The 16,506-nt window shown below is 36.9% G+C and overlaps 1 protein-coding gene across 2 annotated transcripts in view; it reads left to right on the plus strand.

Annotated features, from left to right (window-relative positions):
- SRGAP1 (SLIT-ROBO Rho GTPase activating protein 1) overlaps nt 1-16,506 on the plus strand; it is a 279,045-nt gene that overhangs the window by 203,522 nt on the left and 59,017 nt on the right. For both annotated transcript variants that reach the window (XM_012661554.1, XM_012661555.1), the window contains 2 exons: nt 816-998; nt 1,481-1,609. In XM_012661554.1, coding sequence (XP_012517008.1) covers nt 816-998; nt 1,481-1,609 — 312 coding nt within the window. The remainder of the gene's footprint in view (nt 1-815; nt 999-1,480; nt 1,610-16,506) is intronic.

Raw genomic sequence — 16,506 nt, forward strand, 5'->3', positions numbered from 1 at the left:
TTTTAGAAGAATATTTAATGATATAGGAAAATGTTTTGATATATTAAGTTAAAAGGAACATTAGAAATTATAAATACAGGATGACCCCAGTTTTTTAAAGGGAAAATTTATATATGGCATTTTAAAATGAAGAAGTGTGTGTGTGTTTCTGTGTGTGTTTATTTTCATAAGGAAAAGATTGGAGGACTATATACCAAAATCTTAACAGTGGTTATCTTTGCTTGCTTTTTATTTTCTTTCTTTCTTTGTTTCTTTTCTTTCATTTTTTTTTTTTTTTTGGTACCATATGTTTTCTATTTTGAGCATAAAGTATTACTCTGTGGTCAGAAAAACAATGTTTTTTAAACTAAAACTATGTATAAACCTTAATATTTATGTTTTTTGACAGGTAGATTTTGTGCAATAAAATGCCTTTAATAAGGACTGTTAATTTGGAGATTTGGTTGGGCTAAAATTGATTCATGAGTAAATGGTTTTTTCCCTGAAAATTAATAATACAGAGGAGATTTTAGAGAAACACTTACAAGCTTAAGAGAACTTTTCAAGTACATTGGAAAGTATGCATAAGACTCGGTAAATCATTTTTTCATCAATGCCTGTCCCCGAAGTGCTTCTTCCTGGCAGGTGAATTTGCATATTTCTGTTTGCTTTATGTAGAAGCAGTAGTCCATAATTCACCCATTTTACTAACAATCTGCCTTTCCCCCTGCCAGTTGGAAGCTGATATTTTTAACATGTGTGTCCTATAAGGGTTCCCATTCACTCTTAGGTTACAGGCAGACATCTTTTAACAATTTGGGGTCACTTTTCCACAGGTGATGAAAACATACCATATGTATCATGCAGAGAGCATCAGTGCTGAAAGCAAGCTGAAAGAGGCCGAGAAACAAGAGGAAAAGCAAATTGGAAGATCTGGTGATCCAGTCTTCCATATTAGACTAGAAGAGAGACACCAGCGGCGAAGCTCTGTGAAGAAAATTGAAAAAATGAAAGAAAAGGTGAGTAAAAATATATTGCAGAGCCTTTCTGTTCTCATTTGAGGAGACAAAGCTAAGAACCCTGATGTAATAGCTGATATACGCAAGTTGTAAATTATTGCGAAATGACATGCATTTCCTCCCATGGGAATGGAAAAATGTTTAAGAAATGTAAAAATCATGTAATAACAGCTGGACATCATTCACTGGTGAATGCCAAGTATTCGATACACAATGTGGAGAACTTGAATATTAACAAAGAGATTTCTTTGCAAATGGGCCTGAAGCCCAACCCAAATACATCGTTGTTATTCCCTGTAGCTGGGTAATTTTAGTTTGCTGTTTAAATCAGATTCAAAATGTACTTTGGGCAAAGGACTTCCATGGTCATTTGTATATGTGGAATAAATTGTTTAGATTAATAAAAATTCGTGTATGTTTTCCTGTCTTGTTTAAAAATGACTTTGCTTTCTTTCCTGATGCCTGAATCTTCTTCATTTCAGAGACAAGCAAAATATTCAGAAAATAAGCTAAAATCAATTAAGGCACGGAATGAATATCTTCTAACGCTTGAAGCAACCAATGCCTCAGTTTTCAAGTATTATATTCATGATCTTTCAGATTTAATTGATGTAAGTACTTGAAGTTTTTGTATTTTTCATACTAAAATAAAATGAACAATAACTATATTTCATTCATTGGAAAACACCACTTCTTAAGACTATTATTTTATGTAGTACTCAAGAAAGAAAAAAATACTTCCAATTGAACTAAACGTGTTACCAAGACACTATCGAGTGTAAGATGCATGTGAAAAAGTATGTATCCTAAAACCAATGAAAAATAGATTGTTAGGTATTGTGAAGCTGTGAGCGCCTGGTGAACTCCGCTAGGAAGGGGACCCAGTCATTTTTTTTCTCTCTTCTTTTTTCGAGACAGGGTCTCACTCTGCCCAGGCTAGAGCGCAGTAGTGTGATCATAGCTCACTGTAAACTAAATCTCCTGGACTTAAGCGATCCTCCTGCCTTGACCTCCCAAGTAACTGGGATTACAGGTGCGCGCCACTGCACTCAGCTCCCAGTCGTTTTCAAGTCATGCAGTGGCACGGCCCTAACGGTATTCCTTGATTCAAAATGCATTTGTTGGGCCCCTGCTATTGTGAAATGCTGAGGCTCTAAGTCGACACATGCAGTCCTTACCCGGTGGAATCTGAAGTGGAGAAGACAGATGTCTTCTCAAATGGCTACACAAATGATTGCTTTATGACAGCAGCAATCAATACTGGGAAGCAAAATAGAGTGCATATAAACCACTTTTATAGATTGATCTAGGTCCCTATACTTCTCTCTTAAGATATGATATAAAAAGCAGTAACTGGACTCATTTAGACTCTCCAAATATATATTCATTATTATATTTATGCAGTGTTTAAGGCCATTATTTCCCCACCTTTAACCCTCTGCATCATCCATTCATTCTTTCATTCAGAAAAGATGTACCGAGTTAGCCCGGTCATTGTGCTAACATCGTAGGAGACTGCAAAGATGAAACAGGCAAAAATCCTGTGTCCAAAAATGCCACTACCTGCTGAGAACACGTAAAAAGTTATTGAGTGCCATAGGAAAAACACAGATAAAATAAGAAAGGTTCACAGAGTTATCTACTGGAATTTACTCATATACTCTTTCGTATTGATTGGATTCCATAGTTTTATGATATTATAAAATTATTTTTCATGGCTCATAGTAGCTGTCATAATTTAAACATACAGTAGGTAAAAACAACTTTATTTTTATGGTGAATTTAAGGCTCATGTGCTCATTTATTATTTTGGAACCACAGTCTGAGACTTTTACCAAAATAACTGTTAAGAGAGGGAATTATTTTTTTTTAGCTTATCATCACTCTGATGTGACTTTTCCTTTTTATTTTAGTCTCAAAACTATTTTATCCCAATAATATCATAATTTCTTTATACAAAACCATGTAGTAATAAATAAAACCAGGGAAAATGTTTTTTTCTTTTCATTTGTTACAAATATTTCAATCAAGTAACTAATCCCTTGATTGTTTTAAATGCAGAAGCTTTTTTTATGTTTTTAATACGTATTTCTTCCAGCACTCTGATGAAATAAAAGGCACTTTTTCTGTTATACTACTGGTACATTTCCTGGATAAAAAAATTCTACTAGGTTTCCTGACTAAAAATAAATACTACTGTTTTCGAACTTAGACTTGTAAGTTTTCTGCAAAGTATATGAAATATAGAATAACTAATTCTATGCAACTTCTCTACTTACTTTTTTGTTTAGGACTTATTTTGGTAGTGATTGGAGTACTTGGCTAAACCCAAAACAGTTTTAACACAAGGAAAACTCTCCATGTGTTGAAAACTATTTCTTTAATAACTATTAATACAAGGTACCCAGCGCTATTCTTAGTGGGAATCCAGTAATGAATAAAACAAAGTCCTCACCTTCATAGAGTTTATACAGGAGTTGGGAACAGACTGTAAATGACTTTACATATATATATACATGTGTATATATCCATATGCACATATAAAATAAGTCATGACAATGCTGTGAAGAAAATAAAACAGAGCTGTGGAGGTGCTTCTTTTGACTGGGTGGTCTGAAAAGCCTGATATTTGAGCTAAGTGAGCTGGAGAGCTGTGGGGGTATCTTGGGAAGGAGTCCCTCATACAGGACAGGCAAGGCTAAAGTGCAGAGGCAGAGGTGTGTTTTGAAAGCTCAAAATGCTCAGAGAGGGCCAGGTGCAGTGGCTCACACCTGTAATCCTAGCTCTTTAGGAGGCCTAAGTGGGAGGATATCTTGAGGTCAGGAGTTCGAGAACACCGTGGGCAACAGAGCGAGACCTCGTCTCTATAAAAGATAAAAAATTAGCCGGTCATGGTGGCAGGCTACTCGGGAGGCTGAAGCCAGAGGACCACCTGAGCCCAGGTGTTTGAAATTGTGGTGAGCTGTGCTAATGCCACTGCACCCTAGCCTGGGAAACAGAGTGAGACCCTGTCTCAAAAGAAAAAACAACAAAAAAAAGATGCTCAAGGAATAGCAAAGGAGGCCAGGATGGCTGGAGCTGAGTGAGCAAGAAGGAAAGTGCTAGGAGATAAGGCCTGCAGAAGTCCAATCACTTGGGGTCTTTTAGACAGGGAAGGGGTTTGGATTTGGTTCTGTGTGTGAGGGGGAGCCACTGAAGAGTTTTGAGCAGGGAAGTGACATCACCTGGTTTGCATTTTAAAGACTCACTCTGGCAGCTGAGTGGAAAATAGGCTGAAGGCATCTGAAAGACGAGCGTGAAAACAAGGACCTCTATCAAGAGTCTTTTGTAGTTGCTAAAGATGTTGCTGGCTTGGACTGGTGGGGTAGTGATAGACCTATAAAAAGTGGTAGGATCCAAAACACATTGAAGATAGAGCTAATCGGAATTTGATATAGTGGGTGAGAAAGAATAGAAATGACCGCAAGGTTCAGGTCCCGAGAAATGACTCCTAGGTTGATGACGATGCCACCTACTGAGATGGGAACCCCAGAAGAGAAGCAGGCTGAAGAGTGACAGCAGCAGTCCTGTTAAATCTAGTAAGACTGAGATGCCTATTGGGTACCTGTGCGAAGATGTAGAGGAGCATCCTCAGTATTTTTGGTATATATAGGACAAGAATGGCATGTCAGGATTATGAGAGAGTCACCATCATTGTCAAGGATATTTATTGAGCACTTACTATGTGACAGGCAGGTTCCTAAGCATAATCTCATCTAATCCTCACAACCCTATGAGGTAAATATTGTTATCCTTATTTTATAGATTGAAAAAAAACCTGAGGTTTACTTAGGCTAGATAACTCGCCTAATGTCACACACCTAATCAGTGGTAGGCTTCAAATTCAGACATTTTTAACCTCCAGATCTAATTAACTCTGACCTAAATAAGTAATAGTTAAATATGTCGATTAACAGTTAAATATTTTCAATTTTTTAAAAAATTGGACTCTTAAAAGTTCAGCCTTAAATTTAAAATGTGAACAATTCTCAAATAATATAACTTAAACATGACATGAAATTGGTTTGTTGTCATATCCAACTGAAATTGAGTACTCTCTTAGTGAAAATAATTTTTATGTTCTTTGACTCACTTTTAAGGCAATTAGAATGTGAAAAATGGTTGCCTATTTTGTAGGAATCCCATTTGCATATGTAGTGGTGATCCCCAAAACCATTAAGCTTGACCCTTCCTGGTGAAAAAGAAGCAGGTGATTATTATGCAAAGGTATCTAGAATCAGAATCCTTTATGCTTTGTGAGTTTGTTTAGCAAAGTGCATTTTATACTGAGCTATCTAATAATAATGAGAAGAGCTGTTATGCCTCCAGTGAGAAAAAGTCGAGACAACATTTTTAATGCACAAGATTTTGTATGGGAAATGACATGAAAGGCCGCAAATGTATGTTGATTAAATCAACGCATTATAAACAGTCAAGGAATTCAAGTTGAAACCTTTTTATATAAACCTCCAGTTTCCCCTTAGCTTCTACTCATGTCAATATCTGTCTCTATTCTAACAAATTTTCTATGATGGACCATCATGAGTGGTTCTATTGATATCACAAAAAAGTCACAAATTTTCCATAGAATTTGTATTTTAAAACCATTCTTTTATTATTACAGAACCAGTACATGTGTTTTGTAAAACACTAGAAAAGTACTACAAGCACAAATAAAATGATCCCATTGTTGCCACACGAGATCAGAGATCATCACTGGTAAAACCTAGACTTTCTCGATGTGTCCATACACATGTTTTTAGACCAAAAGAATATGAAATCATATTTCACATATGGCTCTTCAACCTTCCTTGTTTTTTTTTTTTTTTTATTTTTGAAACAGAGTCTCACTCTGTCACCCCTGGTAGAGTGCAGTGATGTCATCATAGCTCACTGTAACCTCAAACTCCTGGGCTCAAGTGATCCTCCTGCTTCAGCCTCCCGAGTAGCTGAAACTACAGGTGCTCCCCACCACACCTGACTAATATTTTCTATTTTTGGTAGAAACAGGATCTCACCCTTTCTCAGGCTGATCTTGAACTCCTGACCTCAAGCGATCCTCCCTCCTCGACTTCCTAGATTGCTAGGATTACAGGTGTGAGCCACCATGCCCAGACCAACCTTCCTTTTTTCAGTCCATGATCTTCATCCTTCCATCTCAGTAGATTTTTGTCTCATCTGATAACCAGATCATAGTCCATTTGTGACCCCAAATTTGTGATAGCTAGTGTGTCTAGACCAGACCTAATTTAGGATCACACATTGTGTCTGGCTAGTGTATCCCTTAAGTCTTTTTTTTATCTAGCAAAGTCCCTTGTTGAAGGGACATAGACAGTATTTCCTCAGAATGCCCCAGCTTCTGGAGCTGTGTGATTACCTCTTTGTCATGTCAGTTAGCCTGTTTCTCTTTCCCCTGTATTTTCTACAAAGTGAACTTTCGATAAAGGCTTGATGAATTCCAGTTAAGCACTTTGCAATAGAAATACATCATAGGTGATGCTGCTGCGTCTTATGTAGGCATATAACAACATCTATTTAAACCACTAATAGTGATGCTAAAATTACTGGCTCAGGGTGATGTGACTCTGATTTCCTCCATCATATAGTTTATAACACAACAAATTATGGCTATTTTAAAACCTCTCAAGTTTGGGTTTTATTAAATTGGAAACTTACTAATTTGGAACTCAGCAATGTCTGAGCTATAATTTACATTTGGTCAGCAAAATCCTTTCTTAGAGTACAAGTTAATAATGTAAATTAAAGGGGCATAACAGTTTTTTAATGGTTTTAAGCACTTCAGACTAATCAATTTACATACATACCATTGACACCCTTTTTATGGAATCCCCTTTTGTTAACTACTACAGCTAAAAACTTCAGTAATCCAACACTTTGATAGACTACTTCAAGTCTTTTAAATATATTTGGAGGTGATCTAATGGTTTTAAAAATATTTAACAATTCTAATTCTTATCTGTTTTAGATAGACTTTACCTTTACTTATCAATATTAGTTTAAATTATTAAGATACATTCTCTCTCTCCCTCTCTCTGAGAGATGGCTACCAATGTAGAAAACCTCTATTCATTTCTAAATAATGGTTGTTGGAGTTCTACTGGAATTTAGTTTTAGTAAATCTTATATACTTCATTGTGCCCTATTGGGATCAATGAATTAATATTATGATGAGTCCCATTACTGAACACAAACACCTCATGAACTTAGTAGGTAAATGAACTTCTTGATCAAGTCCTCATTAAAAATGTTAGATGTCAGAACTCTAAAGTTTATTGATATTAATTGTAATATAATGAAGAAAATGATGGCTCAATTGATAACCAAGTATATTCTTTTATTTCAGCTGAAAATATTTGACTGTAGAGACATCTAAACAAGATGAAGTTTAGATGTTTCTAGCTACTGCAGATACTGAGTTATCTCTAGCGAGAAGGAAAGGAGTTGTGATTGGGGAGGGGGAACTTGGGGAACTTCTAAAATATCAGCAATATATTATTTGTTTAAAAGAAGCATATATGTTTTGTACTATTCTGTAGGTGTGGCACATTTTATATTTAAAAAATAAAAATCAGGGAGTTATAAAAAATGATAAATGCGCACCTTAAATATTTTTAATCTAAAGCTTACCAATATACTTGTACCTGCCAATTTTTTAATATTATGATTTATCTTTTTCTACAGAGTTCTGAGTAAGCTTCTTATACACAAATCACATTTGTATTATCTGTGATTTCTAGTTTTCAGTTCTTTTGTGTAGAAGAAAAAATATTCTGGATATTTACAGTGTTTTCACAGTCTTGCACAGTTATCACACCTTTGCCTCATGCAATAGCAATTTTGTTTACTCTTAAGTCTTTCCAACAATTCTTTTCATACTTACTTTATCAGTTTTTTTAATATTTAATCAAATTGTAATTATAATAAATATAAGTGGCACAAAGATTGCACAGTTGACTCTTGGAGGCATGCAGACTAATTGTTGGAGCAGAAATGTGCAGGAGTATTAGAGAGCACCTTCTAGCTGTGGGTGTTCACCGTGTCATTGGCACTGGTCACTATGCTTTAGAGCAAGGGATGATAAATTTTTCCTGTAAGGAGCTAGATAGTAAATATTTTAGGGTTTGTGAGCCATGTGGTCTCTGTCACAACTACTCAACTCCAGTGCAGAAGCAGCCGTAGATACTAAATAAGTAGATGGCCATGGTTGTGTTGCAGTCAGACTTTATTTGCCATACCAGGCCGTGGGCTCAATTTGGCTCACAGGCCATAGTTTGCTGACCCCTGCTTTATAAAATGAACCAAGCATTAGTTAAGCCAGAGTAACACTTAAACAGAAGACTTTGAAGAGGGCTTCTCCTCTGTCTCTGAAGAAAGTCCTAAATAAATTTTAGTTTGTAGAATCACAACCTCTTATTTTGGAATCAATTGGGAAGTAGAATAGAGAATTAATTTCACAACAAATAAGGATTTTTATGACGTCATTCTAAAGAATAAATATGAATTGTAAGAAATATGTTGTAAATATTGGGCAAAGGAAGTTTAATTGGTTTGAGAGGATAAAGGCATATTTATAGAGGAAAATAGATTGTAGTTTTGTACATAGTAGGTTTAATATCTGTAATAATTATTATCCCCAATATCATATGCAAAAGAGCCTATAACTTATTATCCTGGAAGAATAAGGATGTGTTACAACCAGAAGAAAAATCATACAGGTGACAAATGTTTGTAACTGAATGCTAAGAGTTTCAAGTGCTTATGATTTGCTAAGAGAAAAGAGTTAGAGGAGAGTACGAGTCTTAGTGCTAGCATTCCTTGATCTATAATCAAATTCACCACTCTGGAAATTTGGAATTCTTAAAACAACTGGTTTTAAGATTACATTACTGATAGCGTAGCCACTTCCAGTTCAATTCTGCACCTTCAAAATGCATTCAGAGAAACTCAACTCTCAACAATAAAATTGCGTTGGTGCTTTGTCCCAGAGCACCTGCCCAGTAATAATAAAGTATTTATCATCCTTACAGTACAGTTTCATGGTCTCCAATTTCTCCCTGTAAAAGTTTGCAGGTCACTTTGGGGCTTAAAGGATAAATCTTTTTTTATTATTGTGGAATATTGCCAGGGAATAATCCCCTACTCTAGCCAATTTTCTTTGTAGAGATATCTGTCACATGTGTTTTATTGGCCATTTATGCAGAATAAGATCGAAATTAGATTGCATCATATATTGCATGCCATCTTTATTTTATCGTTTCTGAATAATCAGCTGTGTGAAAGCTTTTAGCCTTATCTTTTTGTCTCTTGGGACATGTGTTTAATTAAAAAGCAACTTATTCAGAGTTCAGAGTTTTCATGATTAGTTGACTTTTCTGCCTCCATAATGATATTAAGATTTACCCATGAAAATCTGCCAAATTGTAATGCTGTAGGCCCCATTAGACCTGAACTCTTATCAGGAAGATTATAGAGAGATCATGTAATGGGTTAGGATACTATAGTGATCATCATGTAAATTGATTTAGGCATGTTTTTATCCCTTTGTGATAGAAAGGGTATTTCAAAACTGAAATGAGCTGGATGATAGAAGTAGTTGGCTTTTAAAGTTCCTTCCAGTGGAAATGCCATGTGCCTTTGCTTAAAGGAAACTGCATCCAATGGCTTCCTCCTGCAGCACCCACCTTTCTCTTTTCTCAGTCTCCAGTGCTCTCGCCTGTCCTTCTTGCTTGGACCTCTGAATGTTAAAAATCACCTAAAGCCCAGGCATGATCAGCTGTCTGTTGATGCCCTGGTTTAAATACCATTTGGTGGCCCCTGGTTTTTTATCACCAGCCCTGATCACCTTCCTGGGCTTCAGATTTGTATATCCAGCCGACTCCCGGGCATCTCTAACCGGCTAGTGAATAGGCATCTTGAACATGTCAAACACCCAAAACACAGCTTTTTATATCCATTTGCCTTTACCATCATCATCTCCACATAGATACCAGCTTTCTTCTTAGCCATTTTTCACACCTCAGAAAATGACACCACTTTCCACCCAGTAGTAGCACATGCTGAAAACCCAGTTTTCTCATTCACACATATAAATACATCATCAAATCCTGTCATCTCTACCTGCTAAATGTCCCAAACCTTGCCACTTCTCACTACCTACACTGTCTACACTCACTACCTACATCATCTTCTAGACAAAGCCTCTTCATCTCTTGCCTGCACTATTGCAATAAGCTTCCTAAAATGTTTCTCAATTCCATTCATACCTTCCAAAAATCCATTCTCTTCCCAAACAGCCAGAGTATTAAAAAACATAAATCGGATGTGTCAGTCCCTATTTAGTAATCTCCAAAACCTTTCCCATTGTCCTTCAAATAAAATCCAAACTATTCACCAAGACCCTATTTGAACTGGCGCCCACCTACCATTCAATGCCATCTTCTGCAACTTTTCCCTGAGTCACCATATGTCAGGTACATTGGCCTTTTTTCTGTTCCACAGAACCACCAAGCCTTTTCTTGCCTGAGGTCTTTGCACTCTTTGTCTAGAACACTCTTTCCTAGAGCGTTGCAAGACTGATTCTTTTCATTCATGGTGCACCTCAACTGCCCTATATAAAAGAGTTAAACCCTCTCCCCCCAACACTCCCTATTCCTCTGACCCTTTATTTTCACCATAGTGTTTACCATCTGGCCTGTATTTATTTGGGCTTGCTTTGTTTGTTCTCTTTCCTCTCTTGTGATTTGATTCAGGCTGGTTACGGAGATTTGGCTAGAAAAATGAGTCTAGTAGCAGCTCCTCCAAAGGAAGTGCTTGTGGATGGATAGATGGGTGGGAGGTGTATTAGGCAACAAATGATTATTCAGCCTACTTATTGGGTCAAACATATGCAAGGTCAGTTCTCCTGTTTTCTACTTTGTATCCATTCCTGTCACACAGATGTCCCATTTTGACCTTTTCATTGCTCAGGAGAAAACTGAAAACAATTTTTGCTAAATGCTGGGCTACCGTTATTAAAAGAGCAGCAAGAATCAAATTATCAGCTCTCTGTGGGCCATCAGGAACCCAGACATGAAAACAGGTGTATAAAAGTCACCTGTAAAAGTTTAGATATCTGATTCAGTCCCATAAGATGCCTATCTCTCATAGAAGTGTTTGTGGTTTCTAGGGTCAAGTGCTGAATAGTTAGGGAGAAAAATATTGAAGGGCAAAGAGACACCTATGCAGAAGAAATCTGGCTCTGAACTTATGTATTTCTGGTCCTTTGAAAGCTGTGTTTTTACAATTCGCTTTTCTTGGGTTGCACTATTTTACCAAAAGACTCAAAATAAGGAGTGGACTCTTTACCCAATATCCATGGCTCTGGAATGATCAAAGCCAAGCTTACTGAAACCCAGAGCTAAGACCCAGGACACCAAATCAAAGAAGTCTCTCAGACAGAGGCCGGAGTAAAGAAGTTAAGGTAAAATCCTTCTGCAGAAAATGTAGAACACTTCCCCCCTCGCCATTGTCACAATAAACTGTTTAATTCTGGAGTCACATGGGAGCTTGGGGTTGCCCTCCAGGTACCTCCAGGGCTGCCCTGGCAAATGACATTGGCTGTTACTGTTCTGGAAGCATGAATGTTGGACTTGTTTCCTATGTAGTTCCATTATGTAACTCCCATGTAACTCCCATCTTAGGAGCAAACGTCTATACCACTAGGGCTTCTCCTGTCAAGGAGCTTATGCAAAAAAAAAAGTATCCGCCTGAACAGCTGTGATCCAATTATACCTGACATTGTACTCACCATGTTATTTCAGCTGATTCAGTGTTTGGGACAAGATGAAGTATTTGTCACAGTCCTTAATACAGATGATCCCCAACTTACAGTAGTTCAACTTACAATTTTTTGATTTTACAGTGGGTTTATTGGGGCATTAAATGAATTTTTCAACTTACAATATTTTCAACTTAGTGATATAGGTTTGTTGGGACATAACCCATCATAAGTTGAGAAGCATCTATACTTGGATTTCATCTTCATTTTGCTACTACTTGCAATCCTTTTGCCCAAGGAAATTAGCCTGCTATGATGAATTCAGACTAACACCTAGTGAAATCTATCTTGGCAGCACTTCAGATATTTTAAAGAAAAAATACACCCTCCTGCTTCCAACAGTCTTTTCATCCCAGTTTTAATCCATCATTTTATGTATCCATTCAGAGTTTTTCATCCGTCAGAAACAACACTGCTTTGTTTTCATGAAATATTTTGTTGGTTTCTTATGTATTTTCATCATTAAATGCACTTGGGCTATAACTCAGCTCTTTGTGCAGAAGCTAGCTTTTCATATTGTCATTAATAATTCATAAGCTCCATAGAATTGCTTTAGATTTTTTAACCAAGTATCTTGAATCTTAACATATCCAGTGTCATTTCAGCTTCTTGTTTAGAAAAAAAAGAGATGATTCTGTGACTAGCTTTGCTGTCTCAGGAGACCTTGAATAAGAATTTTTTTCCTGTTTCTTGTTTCTAAGTTCAAAGATGCTGTAGAGGCCGGGCGTGGTGGCTCACGCCTGTAATCCTAGCACTCTGGGAGGCCGAGGCGGGAGGATCGCTTGAGGTCAGGAGTTCGAGAGCAGCCTGAACAAGAGTGAGACCCCCGTCTCTACTAAAAATAGAAAGAAATTATCTGGACAACTAAAAATATATGTAGAATAAATTAGCTGGGCATGGTGGCACATAGCTGTAGTCCCAGCTACTTGGGAGGCTGAGGCAGAAGGATTGCTTGAGCCCAGGAGTTTGAGGTTGCCGTGAGCTAGGCTGACGCCACGGCACTCACTTTAGCCCGGGCGACAGAGCGAGACTCTGTCTCAAAAAAAAAAAAAAAGATACTGTAGAAATATTGCATATCAGAAGCAACAAAATTATGCCAAGTAAAGGACCTTTCAGACTGACAAGTGCCATGGGGGTCAGAGAAGGAAATTTCCCATCAAACCTCATCACAGAAACCTCCTAAGTGTGGCACCTAAAGCTCAGAAGGCAACTGAGCAGGCGCCTAGGTCAGCTGCTAAGCCGCGTGCACGCTTCCGCCAGCCCGTTAGGAAGGCACAATGCAGTCGTGTCTCTCACTGGGTCCCCACCTACAGCATCCACCTGGCTGCACTGGGTATGGAAACTGGCACTGACGCTTTTGTAGTCTTCACACTCATTCCCCCAAGAAGCCACACTTAAAAATTTGAGTGAACTGTTAAATTCTAGGAATAATGAAAACTTGGTGTGTATCTTTCAGAGATCCAGGCCAGTTGGGTAGTTGGGGTTAGGTTTCTTTCTTTCTTTTTTTCCTTTCTCGTTTTTCCTTCTCTCTTTCTCTTTTAAGTTGTAAGAGACTTGGTTTTTGTAGGGAGGGAAAAAGGCTTTTCTCTGGGTTTCAATCCTCTCAAATTCAATATTTTATTAAGTCCCGTTGGGATCAATACTCAGAAAGTCAAGCAGCTTGTGTCATCTGCTTCATTATAATCAAGTAGAATCTGTCTTCTTTTGGGGTATTTTTAAAAACTGCTACATCTCAAAGAAATGAGGTCGTTTCCTATACAAATTCGTGTTTTCATAAAATGAGGCGTTAGTGAAAGATGGAATAATTTTTCAGTCTCTCTGATGTGTATAAAACTGCTCCATAGAACCATTATGGATTTTGAGGAGCAAGGGGAATAAAAGAGGACTTTGTTCATCTGAGACTAGAATGTCTAAATTAACCGAAAATGAATCATTCTCTATATTCGAGTGCTGCTGATTCTGCTGGAAATGTATTAATGATGAGACCGATTGCTGCATTTCACAATTGTATCTTGCTTGTATTTGTAAATGTGATGTCACAGCGACTTTCTGATTTCTTTAATGAAGTCATCCTTAATTAAGTCCTCTTGCTTGCTTGGGGAAGTAGCGCTCCCAAAAGACAGGGTTGCAGGACCCTGTTACTTGATTGTTGTAGGGCAGTGCTTCTCAGACTTTTAATGTGCATATGCATCACCTGTGGGTAATTTTTAACCTTCCAATTGTGAATTAGTAGGTCAGGGGTGGGACCCAAGAGTTTCTAACAAGAGTGAGAAAGGATGGGACCCAAGAGTTTCTGCATTTCTAACAAGCCCCTGGTTATGCTGTTGCTGCTGAACCATTGATCAAACTTAGAATAGCAAGACGTTACAATCTCTTTACATAAAAAATCCAAATTTAATAATTCTGAAATTGGAGGGTATAGGGTGGAATCAAATACTTTGGCATTTTTAAGGACAGGTCAGTGATTGAATGTGTACCTTCATAAAGGTAGATCAGTGGTTCACATCCTGGTGGATATATCCTTGGTACAAAGGTTGCTTCCTTTGTGCCCCTTCTACTACCATTTTAGGAGCAAATTGACAAACAGCTTCTGTTGGAATTCCTTGACGATGGGGATCTTTTACTGGAGATCTTTTACTGTGTTCCAGTCTTCATATGCCTAGAGCCTAGCAAATTTCCTGGCACCTAATCAATGGCCAATTAGTGAGTTGAATTGAATCAAATTGGATTGATTGAATTTCATTGGAACGATATAAAAGTGACCTGGTTTTTATACCTTTAAAGTCACTCGTTTCCTCTCTAAGCAATTTATTCTGCTCTTCTATACAAATTTCAAATTGTGCTGTCAGTAATTCATATCTAATTTCCAGAGCTATATTCTATTTTTAGATCATATTCTCTTAAAATGCACAGGAAAAAATAAATATAAATACAAATTAAAGGTAATGAAGATTTAAGAATAGCAAAGCTCTTTTATTCTTAGGAATACTAAACAAAATTCTATCTCCAATAAGAGAGCCTCGGCAATCACTTCTTATCTAAGAATTTTATTCTGTGGATAAGAGGGAAGACATTCACGGACTATTTTGGCAGATTGAAATCTTCTCAGTTCTTCTTTCAAAAAATGAAAGAATTTCTTCTCACTTCTGAGAGAGTACAGATTATTCTTGAGTCCTCAATAAAATATGCCAGTCTAAAATATTACAGTTAGTATATTTGCAGCCTGCATGGACTTCAATAAATTATTGTATCAAGCTCAGTATTGCACGAATCAAACTTGAATGCTATTTTTTATTTTTTCAGCATTTGATTTGCTTCTTTTATTTATTTATTTATTTTTATTTATATTTTTTGGAGGGTGGGGGGTCTTCCAGCAAGGACCAGAAAACCTGCTAGATAAATTCTAAAAGAGCTGTAACACTGCTTCTTTTATTTTTTAACAACTTTATTGAGGTATACGTCACATACCGTACAGTTTACCCATTGAAAATCTACAATTCGTTTTTACTATATTGACCAGAGTTGTATATCCATCGCTACAATCAATTTTAAAACATTTTTCATTACTCCATAAAGAAATCCTGCACCCCTCAGTCATCACCCCCAATTCCTCCCTCCCCCCATCCCTTAGCAACTGCCAATCTACTTTCTGCCTCTATAGATTTGCCTATTCTAGACATTTCATATCAATGGAATCATACAATATTTGGTGTTTTGTGACTGGCTTCTTTTACTTAGCATAATGTATTCAAAGTTCGTCTACGTTGTGGCACGTATCAGTACTCCCTTTTTATGGCTGAACAGTATTAATTGTATGGCAGTACCACATTTTGTTTATTCAACAGTTGGTTGACATTTAGATAGTTTTCACTTTTTAGCTCTTATGAATAATTCTGCTATTAACATTCGTTTACAGGTTTTTGTGTGGAAATATGTTTTCATTTCTCTTGGACATATACCTAGGATTAGATTTGTTGAGTCATATGGTAACTCTATGATTAACCTTTTGAGGAACTGCCAGGTTGTTTTCCAAAGTGGCTGTACCATTTTACATTCCCACCAGCAGTGTTTGAGGGCTCCAGCACCTCCCCGTTATCTCTAACACTTGTTGTTATCTGTCTTGATGACTATAGCCATCCTAGTGGATATGAAGTAGTATCTCACTGTGGTTTCAACTTACATTTCCCTGATGGACCAATGATGTTGAACATCTTTTCATATGTTTGTTGACCATTTGTATGTCTTCTTTGGAGAAATGTCTATTCAGATCCATTGTCCATTTTTAAATTGGGCTTTATCTTTTTGTTATTGAGTTACAAGAGTTCTTTATTCTAGATACAAGTGCCTCATCCGGATATATGATATGCAAAAATTTTTTCCCATTGTGTGGGTTGTCCTTTCACTTTCTCGATAGTCTTTTAAAAACAGAAAAATTTTCAATTTTGATTGAATCTAATTTATTTATTTTTTCTTTAATTGCTTGTGCTTTTGATCTCATATCCAAGAAACCAATGCCTAATCCAATATCATGAAGGTTTACCCCTATGTTTTCTTCTAAGAGTTTTAGAGTTATAGGACTCACATTTAGGCCTTTGATCAATTTTATTTTAATGTTTGTATATGGTGTTCTTT

The sequence above is a fragment of the Propithecus coquereli genome, unplaced genomic scaffold, assembly GCF_000956105.1.
Source record: "Propithecus coquereli isolate 6110/MARCELLA unplaced genomic scaffold, Pcoq_1.0 Scaffold72, whole genome shotgun sequence".
NCBI lineage: Eukaryota > Metazoa > Chordata > Mammalia > Primates > Indriidae > Propithecus > Propithecus coquereli.